This window comes from Emiliania huxleyi, assembly GCF_000372725.1.
Source record: "Emiliania huxleyi CCMP1516 unplaced genomic scaffold EMIHUscaffold_748, whole genome shotgun sequence".
Lineage (NCBI taxonomy): Eukaryota > Haptophyta > Isochrysidales > Noelaerhabdaceae > Emiliania > Emiliania huxleyi.
The window spans coordinates 2,361-19,196 of NW_005196394.1; the positions used below are offsets into that span (position 1 = coordinate 2,361).

Here is a 16,836-nt window from a genome sequence, read left to right on the forward strand (position 1 = left end):
CGGCGCTCCCGCCCCCCGGCAGGCGGCCGGCGGTTCCGGCTCCCAGCGCCCTTGTAGGTACTCGGTCCAGCCGCAGCAGAGCCAGCGCCGCGCGTCGGTCATCTCCTCTAGAAACTTGGACTCTGTGCGAGGACATGTCTCGGACATGTCACGGACGTGTCCTGCACACGTCGTCTCCTCTAGGCACTTGGACGCGCCGCTGCCCGGATCGCGTCTCGTCGGCTGCACCAGCCTCAGAAGCCGCGCCGCCAGCACCTCCACCTCCGCCTCAAAGCGAGCGATGTCCGGCGGGCACCTGGGGAGACATGGGCAGACCTGGGCAGACCTTGGGAGACCTTGGGAGACCTTGGGAGACCTTGGGAGACCTGGGCAGACCTGGGGAGAGGAGACATATGGGGAGACATGGGGAGACATGGGGAGACATGGGGAGACCTGGGGAGACCTGGGGAGACCTGGGGAGACATGGGGAGACATGGGGAGAGAGCGACGTCCGGCGCGCACCGAGCCGCCCCGCCCCCAAGCCGCTCGGAGCCGGCGGCAGAGCAGCTGTCCGACAGGTAGTGCGTTCCCTCGCTGAGCAGCGCGGAGCGCTCGGCGCCAGTGGCGTCGGTCTCGAGGGTAGCCTCCCACGCCCCGGCGGCTTGCCACGCGAGGAGCCTGTGGGGTGAGTGTGGTGTGAGTACGCCAGAGGGGGGGGGGGGGAGGCGGCCTCGTGCGAGCACCGCGTGGATACAAGCTACGGCTGCAACGGAGAGAGACGGCGGAGAATCGGCCGGATACGGCTGAATGCGGCCGGATACGGCGGAGGATGCGGCTGGGTCGGAGTCGGCTGCATGCGTGGCCTCTCGAGCGCCGGCTGGAGTACGCAGGTCCGCATTCCGCTTCTAGAGGGCGGTGGGCCTCGCCCACGCGTTGGTCCGCCCAAACGCCGCCCCCTCCTCCTCCACCCACTCGGAGAGGGGCCGGCTGCTCGGCGGCCTCGCCGCCTCCTCCCCCCACAACACGTACCGAGCACGAGCATACGACTCCCGGAAGGGCAGCCCGTCCTCCTCCTCCGCCGGCCGGCCTCCGATGCCGTGCGCCCCCAGAGAGGAGGGCGGCGGCTGCGGCGACGGCTCGTCGACCGTCTTGATGATGTACCGCGTGAGGCTCACCTCCTCTGGCCGCACGCACCTAAGTTCAGCCGCCTCGGACGCGTCATCAAGAGGGTCGTCCACAGTCCGCCCCTCCCGCCGCACTCACCGCACGAACGCGCCGCCGCCGCCGCCGCCGCCGCCGCCGCCAAACCCGCCGCCGCCGCCATCGGAGCCGCGGGCGGGGAGTGCCGCGCCGCCGCCCCCCGTGCGCAAGCCGACGACAACGACGCGGCCGCCGCCGAGCGCCTCGCTGGCGACGCAAGCAACGACCATCGCCTTTGCGCCGACGATCGCCGACGGAGTCAGCAGCACGACAAGCCGGCCGACGCTCATCTGGGGGGCCTCCGTGGCGGGGGGCGCGCGGCAGAGCGCGGCGGTGTGGAACACGGCGACGACTCCGCCCATCGCAGGCGCCACGGAACGCAGCTCGTCGTGCTCTGCCGCCATACCTGCCGGTAGCAGTGGGCACCCTGTTTGCATTGTGCAGGGGTGCTGAGCGAATCAGAAATCTCCCCGCATCTCCCCGCATCTCCCACACTTGATGCCGCCACACCTCGCAGCTCTTCGGAGGTTAGGGTTAGGGCTCGGGCTCGGGTCAGGGTTAGGGTTAGGGTTAGGGTTCGGGTTCGGGTTTTAGCCACACCTCGCAGCTCTTCGGAGGTGATGCGGAGGCTGTGCAGGCCCTGGTCGAAGCTCCTCGCAACCAGCACGGCCGCGTACTGCACGCACGACAGCGTGAGAGGGTCGGCGTCGGACGCCTGGCACGCGCGCAACCACGGACACGTCAGCTCGTGCCATCTCCCCCTCGGCTCCCCTCGGCCCCCCTCGGCCCCCCTCGGCCCCCCTCGGCCCCCCTGGGCCCCCTTGGGCCCCCTTGGGCCCCCCTGGGGTCCCCTGGGGTCCCCTGGGGGCCCTTGGGCCCCCTTGGGCCCCCTTGGGCCCCCCTGGGGTCCCCTGGGGTCCCTTGGGGTCCCCTGGGCCCCCCTGGGCCCCCTTGGGCCCCCCTGGGCCCCTTTGGGCCCCTTTGGGCCCCTTTGGGCCCCTTTGGGCCCCTTTGGGGGCCCCCCCCCCCCCCCCGCTCCCCCTGGCTCCCCCCCGCCCCCCCCCCGGTTCCCCTCGGCTCCTTCCACCTGGTACACGCGCAGCCACGGCCGGCCTTCCGAGCCCGGCTCGCTCTCACCCTGGAAGGGCGGCGCGGCGTGCGCGCGGCGCAAGGCGGCGAGGAGAGCGACGGCGCCGCAGACCAGCCTCCCCTCCTCCGCCGCCTTGGCCCACATCGCGAGGAGATGCGCGTGCCTGGTGTCGGGCAGCGAGAGAGTGGTCACAGTGACCATCACCGCAAGTACGCTGGTGAGACGAGATGCGCGCGCCCCGCCGCACGCCACGCCGCCCTCTCTGGCAAAGCGAAGCCTCTCCCTGCGGCAGAGGGAGGGACGCGGCTGGCTGGGAGAGCGGACGGTGCCACTCGCCGGCGAAGCGGTGCGCCTAGAGGGAGCGAGTCAAATCCGCGTCCGAGAAGAGTCCAGGAAGGGTCCAGGCAGGGTCCGGGACGGCGTCTGTGACCCGCGGCGAGTCGAGCGCCACCGCCGGCACGCGCGAGCTGCTGCTGCTGCTGCTGCTGCTGCTGCTGCTGCGGCGGCGGCGGCGGCGGCGGCGGCGGCGGGCTGTCGAGGAGGACACGCCGCCAGAGCTCGTCCACCTAGTAGCCGATGAGTCATCGATTCACAGGTCCACGCCGAGGGAGGACTCGCCGCCAGAGCTGGTGCGCGTCGGCGGTGCGGCTCGCGTCGGGAAGGTACTCGTCAAGGAGGAGGCGGCCGCCCTCCCTCGCGGCCTCGCACACGCCCGCGTTGCAGAGCCACTGCTCGAAGGCTGCGCGGTGGGCCTGCGTGCTGAAGACGCCAATATGAGAACCGCGGGAAGACGGTATCGTGCAGAGCTCTGAGCACCGTGTGAGTACGAGAGGTACAAAGACAGTGAATACAGCGAAATACGGCCGAATACAGTTGGGTGCGTGTCCTCGCTGGTTGGAGTACAAGAGTCCGCATTCTGCTTCTAGGGCGGTGGGCCGCGTCGGGCTCGTCGAGCATCTCCCGCAGCGCGTCGAGCCCGCGGCCCCAATGGACGAGCCGCGTGATCAGCGTCTCGATGGCCAGGAAGCGCGCGCGCATGGTCCAGCGCACCGCGTGCGCGTGAAGCCGCACAAACGGCGCGAGCGCGGCGGGCAGCGGTCGCGCGATCGGCAGCGTCTCATCGAAGTGCGCACCGCCCGCGCCAGACTCGCGCAGGAAGAGGCGCAGCCTGTCCTGTGCCAGGCCCGCCATCGCCTTTGAGCAGCCGGCGACCGACCGGAGGGCAGGGGAGAGGACGGACGTCTGCTCGAGGATCAGCTGCCAGACATCTGGCCCGAGGCTCAGAGAGCACCGCCGCCGGGCGAGAGCACCCGGACGGCCGGCACTCAGACCGCGCACCTCCGCCTCAAAGTCGGCGCGGACCGCACGGCGCAACCGCCGAGCAGAGCACTCTCCGCACCACAGCGACTCCAGGTGAGCGCGTCTCTTTGCGATGTCGCGGTGCCGCATGCGCCGCCGGCGGAGCGCGAGCGGGATGTGGTACAGCAGAATGCCTGCGAAGAGAAGGAGGGCGAAGAGGACGGAGAGGCCCTCCAACGCCGCGGCCGCGTGATTGCTCTGCAGCAGTGGCCGCCGTGGGCTCCGCAGCGTGCTTGGCGCGGTGCTTCTCCACGGGAGTTGCGATTCGCGAGCGGGTGAGCCAGTTGGTTGACGACGCTGCCTCAACCACTGAGTCCATGCCCCCGGCATGTTTTGCCCACGAGAAGGCTTGTCGCGGGCGCCTGGCGCCTGCTTGTCGGAGGGATGAGGGAGGTTATACGAAAAAGAAAAACCGACGGGCCTCCCGCGGTTTCTGTATTCTTTCTTTTTACCGCATAGTGGCCGCGCTGCGCCGCTCGCTGCTGGCGCGCGGTTGATCGCCTCGTCGGCGCCAAAACAGATGCGAGCTCGCGGCGCGGCCGCGGCAAAACCTTAACTTCTCTCTTCTTCTCTTCTCGTTTCGTCTCGTCTCGTCTTGTCGCGGGCGCGCTCGCGTCACATTTGGTCGTCCCGTGTTCGCGACTTCGCCGGTACGAACCGCCTTGCCGCGATGCCTCCGCGCGGAGTTTCTCGTGCCCCCAGAGCAGTCGAGAGTGTTGTGAGGAAGTTTTGTCGTGGTGAAATTCTCCTTCTGTCGGAGGTCGGTGGTCTCGCGCGTTTTGGTGAGAAAACGCCCCGTCTCCCATTCACCAAGCTCTCCCGCGAAACCTTCACCCCGACTCGCCCGAGCGACGCTCGCGCCAGTCCTCCGGCCAGTCTCTCAAAAAGTCAAAGGTGCCGGCGGGAAGCGCCCGCCGCAGCGCCTTCCACGCCGCCACAAGCGGCGGCGCCGGGCTGAAGCTCGCGACAAAGACCACCCTCTCCCCCGCATCCACGGGCATCCCCGCGTGCATCACCATGCCTCCGAAGAGGAGCGCCGTACCTGCCGGCGGCGTCAACACAAAGGCCGGTGGGCCGTCCGCAGTGGCGGCGGCCCAAAATGCGGTGCCTCCGCCGGCAAAGGCGTCGCCACCGTCAGAGAGGGGCAGCAGGATGGTCAGACTCTGCAGGTCGCGGTGCGGAGTGAAGAAGCCGCCCGCCGTGTATACGTTGATCGCCGGCTCGCCGGTCGGCGCTCCAACCTGGCGGGAGGGTCGACAAAGGAGGTCAGGCTTGATGGTAGGATGCGCAGTATGTCACACACGTCTGCCCACCAGGGATTCGCCGGTGAAGGTGAGCCTCGGATTATCAAAGCAGCTCTCGCTGCCCGCGGCGCTGTCGCCGAGCAGCGCCGGCACCACGGCGGGGAGGAGCTCCTCGCACTTTCTCAGGCCTCGCAGCAGCAGCTGGTCGCACAGCCGCCGGCCCTCGGGCCCGAGAACCACCGTTGCCGGCCTGCGGATCACCTCGGGGTGCGCGTGCGGGTGGTTAGCGTCGAGCGCATGCTTGCTCTCGCTCATCTGCTTCCGCTCATCTGCGGCAAAGCTGGATGCCTCGCGGCGGAGAGACGAGCACTCCTTCCGGCTCGCCAGCTGCAGCAGCACCACCGAGTGGCCTGCGATTAGTGCATCCTCCGCGGAGCTCGTCTGGCTGGCGCGAGCCGGGGAGATGAAGATCTCGTCCCAGCCAGGCCCGCTCGCTGCAGTGCGAGGCTCTGGACGGGCATTCGAGTGGCCGGATGCCCGGACGCCGACGGAGGCGGAGGCAGCGGCAGTGGCGGCGGCGGCCGCGGCGGCAGTGGCGGCAGCAGCGGTGGCGACTGCCTGTCTTGCGACATGGACCCGCGTGTGCATGGGCGCGATCAGCCGACGAACGACGAACGCGCGTGCGTCCTCCGCTGAAGCTGCGCCCTGGCGTGAGCCAGAACTCCCCCTCCGTCTGTAGACACTGATCACACATCCTAGTAGTGTCCCCAGCTATGGGCGTGTCCACGTTGGAGCCAGGTGTGGTGTGGGCGCGAGAATAGCTCCGCCGTTCATGGAGGCAACCGATGCGAGTCGACTGGTGTGTGTCGTCGTGGTTTCGTATCAAGAATAAATACTCACTCACACATCACACATCACACGGGTGGGACAGGGTGGGTCACAACGAAGCACGAGAGCGTGCTCGACAGAGCGACAGCGCAGCGCACTGCCGTCCAATCGGCGAAGGGGCGGCTGCTGCGCAAATGTCAGTTCTAATGAAGGTACTCGAGTACCAGGGCCCAACGGATGGATGAATCCGGACATGCCAGAAGAAAACGAACATGGATTCCCTATCATTGAAAGTAGCAGAGGGGTCGGACCACACGCTCTCCGAATGGGATTTTCTGCCCTGCCGCTGTCGCGGCCCCGCCTGCCTCCCGGAGGCCCGCCCGGCCATGCAATCCGCCGCCGGACCGCCCGGCGGGTCCAACCCGAAGCGGGCGACCGGCCGTTCGCACCGCTCGGCCGGCGGGGCGAGCCCCGCGGCCCTCGATCGCTCGCCCCGGGTCGTGGCCCGACCGGCCCACGCGCACGTCCTGGCCTCTACCGCCGCTTTCGGCGGCGCAATTTGCGCCTTCATCGCTCTATGGATCCTCCTGGCACCCATCGGACTCTTCCCGACGGTCGGCGGCGCCCACTCCGTGCACTTTGAGTCAGACTCGCTCTTCGGCAGGCACGCTCTTCGGCAAAAAGTCGCCGCCGGCTGTCCACGCCGAGCCAGCCACATGCCGGCTCGCACGGCAGCCTCTTCCTCTCGACCAGCCTCAACTTCGACACGGTCATCATTTTGTCGCTGCGTGCTCGTGGCGAGCCGGGCGGCGGTCAAAGTTTGCCCAGACGAGCGCCAGGCGATAGCAAGGTCTCTGTTCGCCCTGTGCATGTCAGGCCAGGCTGCAGCGGGGCACTACCATCGTGCTACGCTGTTGCAGCCTGACCTTTCCCACTGTGCACAGCCGCCAGAGCACCACCACCGCCCGGCATCGTGTCACGGCGAGCTCCTTCTGCACCCGTTCGCGAGGCTCTCGCGCTGGCACACTTCGGCCTTCCGCTGCTCGCGTTCGGCGAGCTCTTCTCCGCACTCCTGCCACGGTGCCGTCGCCACACACCTTCTGGCCGGCCTGAGCCATGCGGACTCGACCTCTCTCCCTCTCTGGAGCACGCCACGGGCCGCGACGGCTGCTGGCAGCCGGCCGGCGTGAGGAGGCAGTTTGCCGGCACAGTCGAGCTGGAGTATCCGCTTCTTGATGCTTCTGCGGTCAAGCTCGACCTTATGTGACATGATATGCCACAATAATGCACGCTCTCACCCCTCAAAGTGTCGAAGTTTACCGGTGACTCTCCGGTGGCCCGATAGTACCGTGTGCCTTTTTCTTCAAACGAACGCGCTTCGAGGTTCGACAATCGCTAAGCTGCTTATGGGGCACCGCTGCGACTCCCTTGGGGATGCCTGAGGCCACCCCAAGCACTCCCTAAGCCTTACGTGGACGATTTCAACCCTACTCTGTGTTTGTCTACGCACATTAGCAACTTTGTGCTCATGTCAACGCCACGCCAGTGCTAGCCCATTCAACCCCGCCCCATTGGGGGCGGGGCCCGTCAAGGGCCTCACTCTAGTGCTCTTTGACGATGGGGGGCAAAGGTTTACCGACGACCTCCTCGCAAAACGGCCGCGAAGCAGCCGTGAGCAGTGTGAAACGGAGTGGAAGAAAGCCTATGGGGAGTATGTGCGAGGGTAAGTGTGCCAGCGGCCCTCGAATTCGAGCCAACGCCCGGTTGACCAGATAGGCACGCGTTCACATTGATGCCCCCCACCAGCAGCTGAACCGCTCCCTAAGTCGTCGAAAGGAGCATGATGATCAGTCTCAACCACTTCGCTCGCTGCCCACTGTCCGCTCCCCTCCCACCCTCCCGCTTGAGCCGGGCCCCGTCGCGGGGCCCGCTCGTTCGTCCCACTCACTGCCACTCTGCCTAGAGGGGGAAAGGAAACGGGGAGTGAGAGGCCCCGCCACGAGAAGTGCGTTCTGGGGATGCAGAGCATGCAAGGCGGCTAGGGATGAGGCCGCAAAAAAGGCGCGTGAGACAAGGAGGAGAAACGGGGAAAGGAGGGACTGGGACGATTGGAAGCATGAAGACAGTGCGCCACCACAGGCGTCGGTGGCGCACATACTGAGCGGCAGCTGCGCTGGCAACAAAGTAGCGGCGCGCGACTTCATGCGGGAGCTTGACAAGCATGCGGCGAGAGCGACGGCAAGAGTCGAACGAACGGCACCGGACTAAAAGACACAGCCACATTTCTGAGACGCGCGAGGGCGGCCTCTTTAAAGGCGATAGGGTCTAAATTTGGAGCGCTCGCCGAAGAAGAGTACGACAAAATAGCGCCCGTGATCGCCTGCACCCTGCCCGCACTAACAGACTCCATACCCGAAAGAAAGAGAAAGGAGCTCGCAGGAGAGGTGACGAGGGAACTACAGGTAGTGGGGAATGCAGCCTCGATCGCCATACGGACATGGGTACGGAGCAATGACAAATCCAAGGCACGGGCGGAAGAGCGAGAGAAGAATATAGGGTGGATAGGGCGTATGTTCACAGCATGGAGGGTGAGCCACGCAGAACGTAGAGAAGAACGGGAAGCAGCCGGGGAAGACGACGATGAAGAGGACGACACACCAGTGGTGATCCCGTCGTCAGCTGTTACGACATACCCGAAGGGGACCCCAGTGCCGACGCCGTCTATAAAGGTACAAGTGATCGAAGAAAGCTGGAACTGCTGGTCGCCGTGGCCCAGCCTGCCAGAGAAACCACGGCCCCAGCTCCAGACGCTGCCGTCGGCGGCGAGGGCGAGGCTGTGGCTGCCTCCAGCCGACACAGCGACGACGCGCTGGCCCGTCAACGCCTCCACCTTCTGCGGCTGCCACTGGACCTGCGTGTCGATGTGGCCCAGCTTGCCATCGTATCCTTCGCCCCAGCTCCAGATGGCGCCGTCAGCGGCGAGGGCCAGGCTGTGGCTGCTTCCAGCCGACACACTGACGGCACGCTCGCCACCGAGCGGCGAAGGGAGGCGGGTCGGCGTGTTGAGCCGCGTCACGCCCTCGCCGTGGCCGAGAAGGCCTGAACGCTCCTCGTCCTCCTCCTCCTCGTCCTCCTCGCCCTCCGCTGCCGAACCGCACGAAGAGAGCCGCCCCTACCTAGACATCGAACACTACACCCGGTGGCCGGTCCGGATATCTCCAAGGAGCGGGCTGCGCCGGCTGCCGCCGGCCTCCGGAACCGCCTCCGGAAGCGGCGCTGCGCGCCGCTTCCGGAGGGGGGCCTTCCGGAGCGGGCTGCGCCCGCTCCCGGATTCCGGAGCTGCGCTCCGGAAATTTTCTCCTGCCCGCACGCAGAAGCGAAACGGCCACTTGGTGCGACGCTGCACAAGCCACACGCGCATCGTTGTGGCGCGGCATGGCGGAAGCTGAGCGCAACCCATTCCGCATGCCCACGGACGCGGAGGTCTTTGCGCTACGAGAGGAGGAGGTGCAGAAGAAGCGTGTTCAGAGGGAGGCGCGCAACCCTTCTGCCGCTCCTTCTCCGCCCGTGCTCTGCCAGTATGCTGCGGCCAAATTCCAACAGCCGCCTCCCTCAATGCTGTCAGAGACACCCATTGCCCGCGCCCGCCACGGCTACAGGCCTCGCTCAAGCTCAAGGTCTGGGAGAGGGGCGCCAAGCCGAAGCCGCCAGTTCGTGACTTTGAGGCCGCCTCCCCGCCCTCTAGACCCGTCTCGTGCAGCGCGCCGTGCAACTCAACGGCGCCCGGTGTCACCCGTTCACTCGCAAGCAGGCGCGACGCGCAGAGGCGGCAGCGCGCGAGGCGGCCAGCGCGAAGCCGACGCTCCACCTCGCGGCAGCTGCGCCTCGCGAGCGGAGGCAAGACAAGGAGAACATGGCCGAGTTTCTTGCCAAGAAGCGCGAGATGTTCCTCGTTCAGATGTCGCTGGACACCAAGCGCTCGGAAATTCTCAAGCTTGAGGCGCAGCCCCACACCTGTGGGCCACCAGACGCCAGCTCACGCGCGAGCGCCCTGCATTGGCGGGCTATGCCCACTGGCGGGTAGAATTTCAGCCTTCAACGCTGCCGGCTGCCGCCGCAGGAGCGGGCACGGCAGAGAGAGGAAGCTCTCAAGAAGTCAGAGTCGCTGCTAGAGGAAGACGCGCTACGCTTCGACCAGTTCCTCAAGGACAACGACGCAAAGGCGGTGGCGGCCATCAAAAAGGCGGAGGCGGAGACCAAGGCCAAGACAGACAAGATGATCGAGATCAGGCACCTGAACGGGGAGATTGCGCAGGTCAAGTCGGACACATCGAAGCTCGAGGAGCAGCTCGAGGACTGCAAGAGGTGCCCGGCCCGACGCTGCGGCGCACAGCGAGACAGACTCCCAGTCGCCGCCTCGCCACCGCTCAGGTACAAGGCGTTTCTGGACAAGCTGACGCCGACGGAGTGGTTTGAGGAGCAGCAAGAGGCGCAGCGTCAGCGCAGAGAGGACGCGTGGGCGGCCAAGGAGGAGGCACGGAGAGTGATGTGCTATGAGCGGGCCGCGGTGGACGCCGCCCAGCAGATCGACAGGGAGCGGGTACGCTCGCGCCCGACTCCCCTCCACCTCGAAAGCTCCACCCCAGCCCGCCTCTCCTCTTGGCTTCCGTCGCGAGACCCATCCCCACGCACGCCAGGCAGCCAAGGTCGAGGCGGACCGAAAGGCGGCGGGCAAGCGGCGCGCGCGGAAAAAGAGCGACGAGGAGCGGGCCGCCGAGGCGGCCGAGCGTGACGAGGCCGTCGCGGGGCGAGCGGAGCAGCTAACGCAGCGGTACATGAAGGAGGGCGAGGCAGCGGCGCGGGCCGCGGAGGGGCCGGAGGCGCGCTGGGAGGGGGGAACCGGGTTCGAGCCATCGGGGCGGTCCCGCTGGCTTGGGCCAGGGCGCCCACCGGTCCGCGTCGGCCTCCCCGCCTCGTAGGAGGAGGAGGAGGAGCTAATGTACTTTCAGGAGCCCCAGCAGCTGCTCGACCGCTTCACTGCGCTCGAAGAGTCCAACCTCTTCCTGATCCAAAACTCGCAGGAGACGGAGGAGGTTTGTGCACGCCCCCTCGCTTGCGTGGCATTGCTAGTAGCGCCCGGCCACGACCAGGTACGGGCGGGAAAGGCGTCCCGGCCCGAACCACACTCACCGACCCTTGATGCCACCGCGCCCTGCCACAGGCGCTCGAGGAGCTCAAGGTGAAGCTGCAAGTCGCGCAGGCCAAGATGGTGGACGACGCGGCTGGCCTACAGGGCCAGATCGACAGCTTGGCGGGCCAAGTGGCGGCGGAGGAGGAGAAGCGACGCGGCCTCGCCGAGAGGAGCGGCGCCGGCGGGGGCACGCAGGAGCAAACCTTGCACGAGCTCAACCAAAAGGTGGCGGAGGTGTACAAGGCCATCTTCTCCGAGAGCGACAACTCGCTCGGGACGCTGCAGATGCTGACCAACATCGAGTCGCGCCTGGAGGAGCTGCTCGCGGCCATCGACACGATGCCGCAAGATGAGGTGGAGGCGGCGCAGCGCCAAAAGGAGAAGGAGCGACGGGAGAGGGTGCGCAAGGTGAAGCAGGCGGAGGCGGCCAAGGCTGCGGAGGAGCGCATCCAGCGGGCCATCCGGCGCTCGCAGGAGCCGGTTGCGCGGCGCACGGGCAAGCCAATCATGTTCAGGTCGTACTTACCGCAGAGCAAGCCGAAGGAGGCTGTGGCGGAGAAGCTTGAGACGGGGCCGGAGAAACTTGAGACCGACCTCGATTTCTACTTGAACTTGCCGTGAGGCGGGGTACCGGAGACGCTGGCGGGAATGCCCTGAGTGATTTTTGCTTGGTGACGTGTGCACGAAAACGAAGTGCGTTTTCCAGACACCTCGCGCGCGCCTGCGCGCTCCCGGGCCGGACGGGGTGCTCTCCTCGTCTCCGCTCACTACGGCTCCGTGAGTCGTGTGTGGCGCGGGGGCTTTATCCGCCTCCCTGCCTCCCTGCACCCTGGGCAGGCCGGCGGCCCGGGGCAGTTTAAGCGGCCACTGGCGCTGCCAATAGAAGATAACCATACGCGCACAGGACTTCCCAGGAGGGCCCAGAAGGGGGCGACGGGCGAGAGGCTGGGCGGCCCGACCCTAGAGGGGCAGCACCCCGCCTCGCCACGCATGCTACAACGGTTGGGCGGCACCCTAGTACTCGACGCACAAGTCGGCGCGATCGATGTCCACGGAGAAGCGCGCGGACCGCAGCGCGGCGCGCGGGTCGCGCGCGCTGAGCGTGACCTCAGCCGGCACGTCTAGCGTCGCGCCGACCTGCCCGCAGCGAAGTTCGGGTGTGAGACGGGCGCGGCTTTGGCGCCGGCACTTGCACGCGCCGCCCGCGTCCCGCGCGCCTCGAGCCTGTGATGAACTAGTTAATCAGAAGTCGTTTCTCAATACACAGGAGGGGCGCGCGCCTCGAGTCTGAGCGGCGGGCTCCTCCCTCCTCCCTCCTACAGGCGAGGCTCCGAGACGGTGTTCGCGGCGCGCCGGCGCCCGTCCCTCCGCCGCCCGCCCGCTCGCCGCGGGGCTCTCTCGGTGCTATGCTCTCGGGTGCTCTCGGGCGATCTCCTCTCTGGCAACCTCTGGCAACCTCGTGCCGTCTCGCGCAATCTCACGCAGTCTCGCGCAGTCTCGCCTGCTCGCCGCCCAGCGGGAGGGAGAGCGGGACCGCGTGCACCAGGCTGAGGCCGCGCCTGCGACATGTGCATGTGCATGTGCGTGGCTGTGGCGTGCGCGAGGGAACATGTTGCATGCACATGCACATGTGCATGTGCATGACATGTGCATGTGCGTGGCTGTGGCGTGCGCGAGGTGCGAGTGCCGCAGTGCTAGCACAGTCCTAGAGCCGCGCCTGCTGAAGGCGCGACGGAGGCCCAGCCTGCGCAGGCGGGAGGGAGGGGATGCGAGCGGCGGTCGGCACAGGGCGGCGGGCGAACCGGGCGGAAGCTGTGCTCTCTCGCTCTTCTCTCCCTCTCCTCTGGTCGTTGTCGCTCTCGTCGCTCTCTCGCTGTGTGTGTGTGTGTGTGTGTACGCACGCGCGTGCGGTGTGTGGCTCACCGTAGCTCCGCGTCGGGCTTGCCCGTGCGGAGGTCGACGGCCGAGCACACCTCCACGCGCGTCGCCGCGTCGGCCAGGCCAGGCAGCAGCCACAGCCGGCTCCACCGCAGCGAGCGTCCGCTCAGCGCGATGGTGCCGCCAAGGAGAGGCTCGGCGCACTTGGCCTCGAAGCTGCAGCGGCCGGCCGAGTCTGCGCGGTGTGCGGGCGGAGCGCCGTCGGCCGCGTCTGCACGCGTGCTCATGCACACGCACGCTCTCTCTCTCTCTTCGCTTCTCTCTCTCTCTCGCACCGCAGCTCCCGCCGAGCAAGAGCCGGTTGCCCTTCGCCTGTAGCCGCTTCAAGACCTTGAGGCGCGGGCGAGCGCTCACCCGTGCGCGCAGCGAGGGCCCCTCCGAAAGCGCGGGGGCGGAGGGAGGCTCGGCGAGGCTCGCCGCGCTGGTGATCAGAGCCAGCAACATAAATGTGCTTGAAAGAATTCTTAAGCCGGCAGTCCGGGTTTTGCGAGACGGGTGTCGTCCGGCAAGATGGCATCACGCTCGCACCTGCCGACCGCCGCCACGGCGGCGAGACGCCTTCTCCGCCACCACGGCGCCGGCCACAGGCCAGCGCTAGGCAGCTGCCGGCCACACTGGGCCGGATTTGCCGGTAACCGTCGCCGCACACTCCTACGTCCACGCCGCTGTGACGTCTGGCGACGAGGCGCCGGCCGCCAAGCTTCATCGCCAACGTGGTCGCTCGCTGGTCCTCTCGGCTCGGCCACGCGTCGGACCAGCTCACACGAGCTCCAGACAGCCACCAGTCGCCACGCGCAAAGCGTACGGGTCGCCGGCTCCCTGTTGTGCTCTCACGCTGGCCGGCGTAAAACTGTACTGGCAGTTGTCATGCCGTACCCGTCGCGTTTCGAAAGGGAGCCCTCAATCGACGCGTCTACACGCACCGTGCCACCGCTCTCCACAACTGCTACCGTGGACATCAAGCTCCTCGACTCGATCTGCGGCTACGACGGCGCTCTAGCTGCTGGCTCTCGCGGGTGTCTGGCGACCCGCTCAGGCTTGCGAAACGGCCGCCCGCGGCGACGTGTTTCGAGCTCGCTGGCCTTCTCCGCGCGGCTGGGCCCGCCCCTAGTCGGGGCCGACCCGCCCAGTCACTGGGCAGCGCGTGCGCCGTCATCCTGGACGACGGTGTGCCGGTGCATCCGGGAGGCTCCGCGGGGCTGCTCTAGCAGCCTCGGGAGGGTCGAAAATCGAAGCCGGAGCGGCGGACCACGGAAGCTCCACGGACGGTGAGGCGGGCTGTGGTTGGCCCCCCCTGACCGGGTGAGGGAGTGGCGCCCCGGGAGTGCCGCTCCGGCGACGTCTGTGGCCTCCACGGTACCGTGACCGCGGTGCTCGCTCTCGCGGCCGTCTCGCGACCCGCTCGAGACGAAAACCGGAGCGGACGGTGCGACGAACCGCGAGTGGGATGGTCTGCTCCGCGCGGCTGGGCCCGCCCCTAGTCGGGGCCGACCCGCCCAGTCACTGGGCAGCGCGTGCGCCGGCGTTCTGGACGACGGTGTGCTGGTGCATCCGGGAGGCTTCGCGGGGCTGCTCTAGCAGCCTCGGGAGGGTCGAAAATCGAAGCCGGAGCGGCGGACCACGGAGGCTCCACGGACGGTGAGGCGGGCTGTGGTTGGCCCCCCCTGACCGGGTGAGGGAGTGGCGCCCCGGGAGTGCCGCTCCGGCGACGTCTGTGGCCTCCACGGTACCGTGACCGCGCCGGCCTCGCTCGGGAGGCTCTTTCGGAGCCGTCGGCCTCCGAAACCGTCGCGTTGCTGCGCCTGGACGGCTTCGATGCTCGCCAAACCCGTCGGCACCGTTCATATACACATGAATTGTGAGTGAACGCGCATTTTTTGGCGATTTCATTCGCATATGCCGAAATGTTAGTTTCGATCTAGTCCTCACGGACACAAAACAGAGGCCTCCTAGCACGGAGAAGCGACTAAGAGTCGCCGACGTGCGAATGAAATCGCCGAAAAATACGCCCGGAATCACAATTGATCCCGTCGACAAGGCGCCCCAATCGCGGAGGTCTGGCGCGGGCGTGGAGGCGAGCATCGACGCCTCGACGGTTGCTCTTCAGAGGCCGTAAACAGGCGCCTGAAAAAGGAGAGAACGCGAGACTGATCACGCGCGCGGAAAAGCCCGAGGGGCGAATCTAAAGTGCCGAGGCGCTTGCTAATCACCCCAGCTAGGGCCACGGAGGCGCTCGCGGCAGGTCTCCGCGCGCGCGCTGGCCGGTGGCAGCTGATCTCGGGCGGCGGGCGGCGGGAATGGGCTCGGGCGGCACCTTTTGCCCTCAAAAGTCGTTCGAGAGTACCGGGTCGCGGCGGGAACGCGCCCATCCGCTCGATGGGTGTCAGGAGTCGATCGCCTGCGCCAGGAGCGAGCACGGGAGTCGTCGCGATGGGAGTCGTAGCGGCGTGGCGCTCGGCTTCGAGAGAGCGACGTGGGCGCGGCGGCGCGGGCGGCCGGTGGGGCGCGTGAGGTCCGCACCTTCGCGACGGGCAGGCTCGATACGGCCGCTGGCCGGGGCGGCCGCTCGACCGGCCGCCGCGGTCGTTCCGGCGGCGGCGTCGGCGTCGGCGTCGCGAGCGAACTGGCTCGCATTCGACGAGCGACCCTCTTCACAGAACCCGGACTGCCACCTTAAAGGCCAATTCTGTTGAAAGTCCTGTGCCCCCGAGTTCATTGAAAAAACTTTGGTGAAAGAATTTCGTAACCAAGTTCTGGCAGGGGGGGGGGGCGTGAAAAGCAAAACAGAAAGGCTATTCCCTTCGAAATCGGAAAGAAATCCACCGAAGAGATGCCTGACGCCGCTGCGGCTCGCAAGAATGCAGGCCAATGAACACCCCGTCAACTTCGTCCGCCGCGTCTTCTCTCTCGTCTTCGAGGGCGACTCGCTCTCCAAAGCTGTGCGTGGCGTCCGAGACTTCTTCGCGTTCGATTTCGTTCTTGACTCTGATGGGCGCAGCCTCAACCGATCTGACTTCGAGGCGACGCTCCTGGCCCAGCGATCACGGGTCGTGGCTCCGCCTCGCATCGCATTCTCGCGGCTGTGCGCCACACGACGGCCGCATCACTGTGACGTCGGTCCACACTTCACACTCCGCCTCCGGTCTGGCTCTGTTTGCCAGCGCGGGATTGCAGTCCTCGAGATTGACGTGGCGAGCGGGCGATTGCACTCCTCGAGATTGACGTGGCGAGCGCACTGCTCGTCCGCTGCGATGAGTTGACGCGGATGGAGTGCCCGGACCAAGCCAAGGCGGCGCCTTAACAGAAGCTTGCGCCGCCGCCGCCGCCGCCGCACGCCGCCGCCGCCGCCGCCGCCGCCGCACGCCACGGCGCACGTGCACGCGCGGTCCCAGCAGAACCCGAAGTACCCGCCGCGCTTCCCGGTCGAGGACGCAAAGGTGAGCTGGAAGGTGCCCTGGCCAGAGTACTCGCCGGTGCCCTTCGTGGCCCCCTCGGTGCTCGCGGCCGAGCGGAGCGACACCAACCCGAACGGCTGGGCCGACAGCCCGCGGCCGAACCTCGCGGAGCTCAAGCACCGCCTCTCGTGCGAGGGCCCCCTCTTCTTCGACGCGGACCAGCGGCCAGTCAACCCGCGCGGCCGCACCGGCGTGTGCGGGCGGGGCATGCTCGGCAAGTGGGGGCCCAACCGGGCCGCCGACCCGATCGTGACGCGCTGGAAGCCCGGCGACAAGCGGAAGCTGCAGATTGTCGCCATCCAGCGCGGCGACACGGGCGTCTGGGCGCTGCCGGGCGGGATGGTGGACGCGGGCGAGGTTGTGTCGGTGACGGTGCGGCGCGAGTTCGCCGAGGAGGCGGGCAACATGGCCTCCGACGCCGAGCGCGCCGCCTTCAACGCGGCCGTCGACGAGCTGTTTGCCACGGCGAGGTGGTGTACCGCGGCTACGTCGACGACCCGCGCAACACGGACAACGCGTGGATGGAGACGACGGCGTTCCACTTCCACTGCA

The 16,836-nt window shown here is 67.6% G+C and overlaps 4 protein-coding genes across 4 annotated transcripts; 2 read left to right on the plus strand and 2 right to left on the minus strand.

Moving 5' to 3' along the window:
• Positions 1-42: 42 nt before the first annotated feature.
• On the minus strand, positions 43-5,520 carry EMIHUDRAFT_459999 (hypothetical protein; the record flags this gene model as incomplete). Its single annotated transcript, XM_005760631.1, has 16 exons — positions 43-122; positions 198-295; positions 502-657; positions 901-1,173; positions 1,243-1,254; positions 1,288-1,585; positions 1,780-1,894; positions 2,267-2,432; positions 2,507-2,552; positions 2,700-2,835; positions 2,905-3,021; positions 3,173-3,826; positions 4,042-4,129; positions 4,463-4,869; positions 4,942-5,298; positions 5,509-5,520. Coding segments are annotated over 16 exons (3,015 nt in total), but the record flags the coding sequence as incomplete, so codon positions are not given.
• A 3,615-nt stretch (positions 5,521-9,135) lies between these two features.
• On the plus strand, positions 9,136-11,512 carry EMIHUDRAFT_120942 (hypothetical protein; the record flags this gene model as incomplete). Its single annotated transcript, XM_005760632.1, has 7 exons — positions 9,136-9,207; positions 9,360-9,377; positions 9,446-9,652; positions 9,821-10,065; positions 10,132-10,300; positions 10,680-10,793; positions 10,922-11,512. The coding sequence occupies 7 exons, from the start codon at positions 9,136-9,138 to the stop codon at positions 11,510-11,512; spliced, it is 1,416 nt and encodes a 471-aa protein (XP_005760689.1).
• Positions 11,513-11,905: 393 nt separating this feature from the next.
• On the minus strand, positions 11,906-13,273 carry EMIHUDRAFT_249177 (hypothetical protein; the record flags this gene model as incomplete). The annotated part of the gene is made up of 5 exons (XM_005760633.1): positions 11,906-12,012; positions 12,081-12,115; positions 12,373-12,450; positions 12,815-13,004; positions 13,105-13,273. 5 exons carry the CDS (start codon positions 13,271-13,273, stop codon positions 11,906-11,908), a joined length of 579 nt encoding a protein of 192 aa, XP_005760690.1.
• A 2,414-nt stretch (positions 13,274-15,687) lies between these two features.
• EMIHUDRAFT_249179 (hypothetical protein) lies at positions 15,688-16,754 on the plus strand (the record flags this gene model as incomplete). Its single annotated transcript, XM_005760634.1, has 2 exons — positions 15,688-15,876; positions 16,225-16,754. Coding segments are annotated over 2 exons (719 nt in total), but the record flags the coding sequence as incomplete, so codon positions are not given.
• Positions 16,755-16,836: the final 82 nt, after the last annotated feature.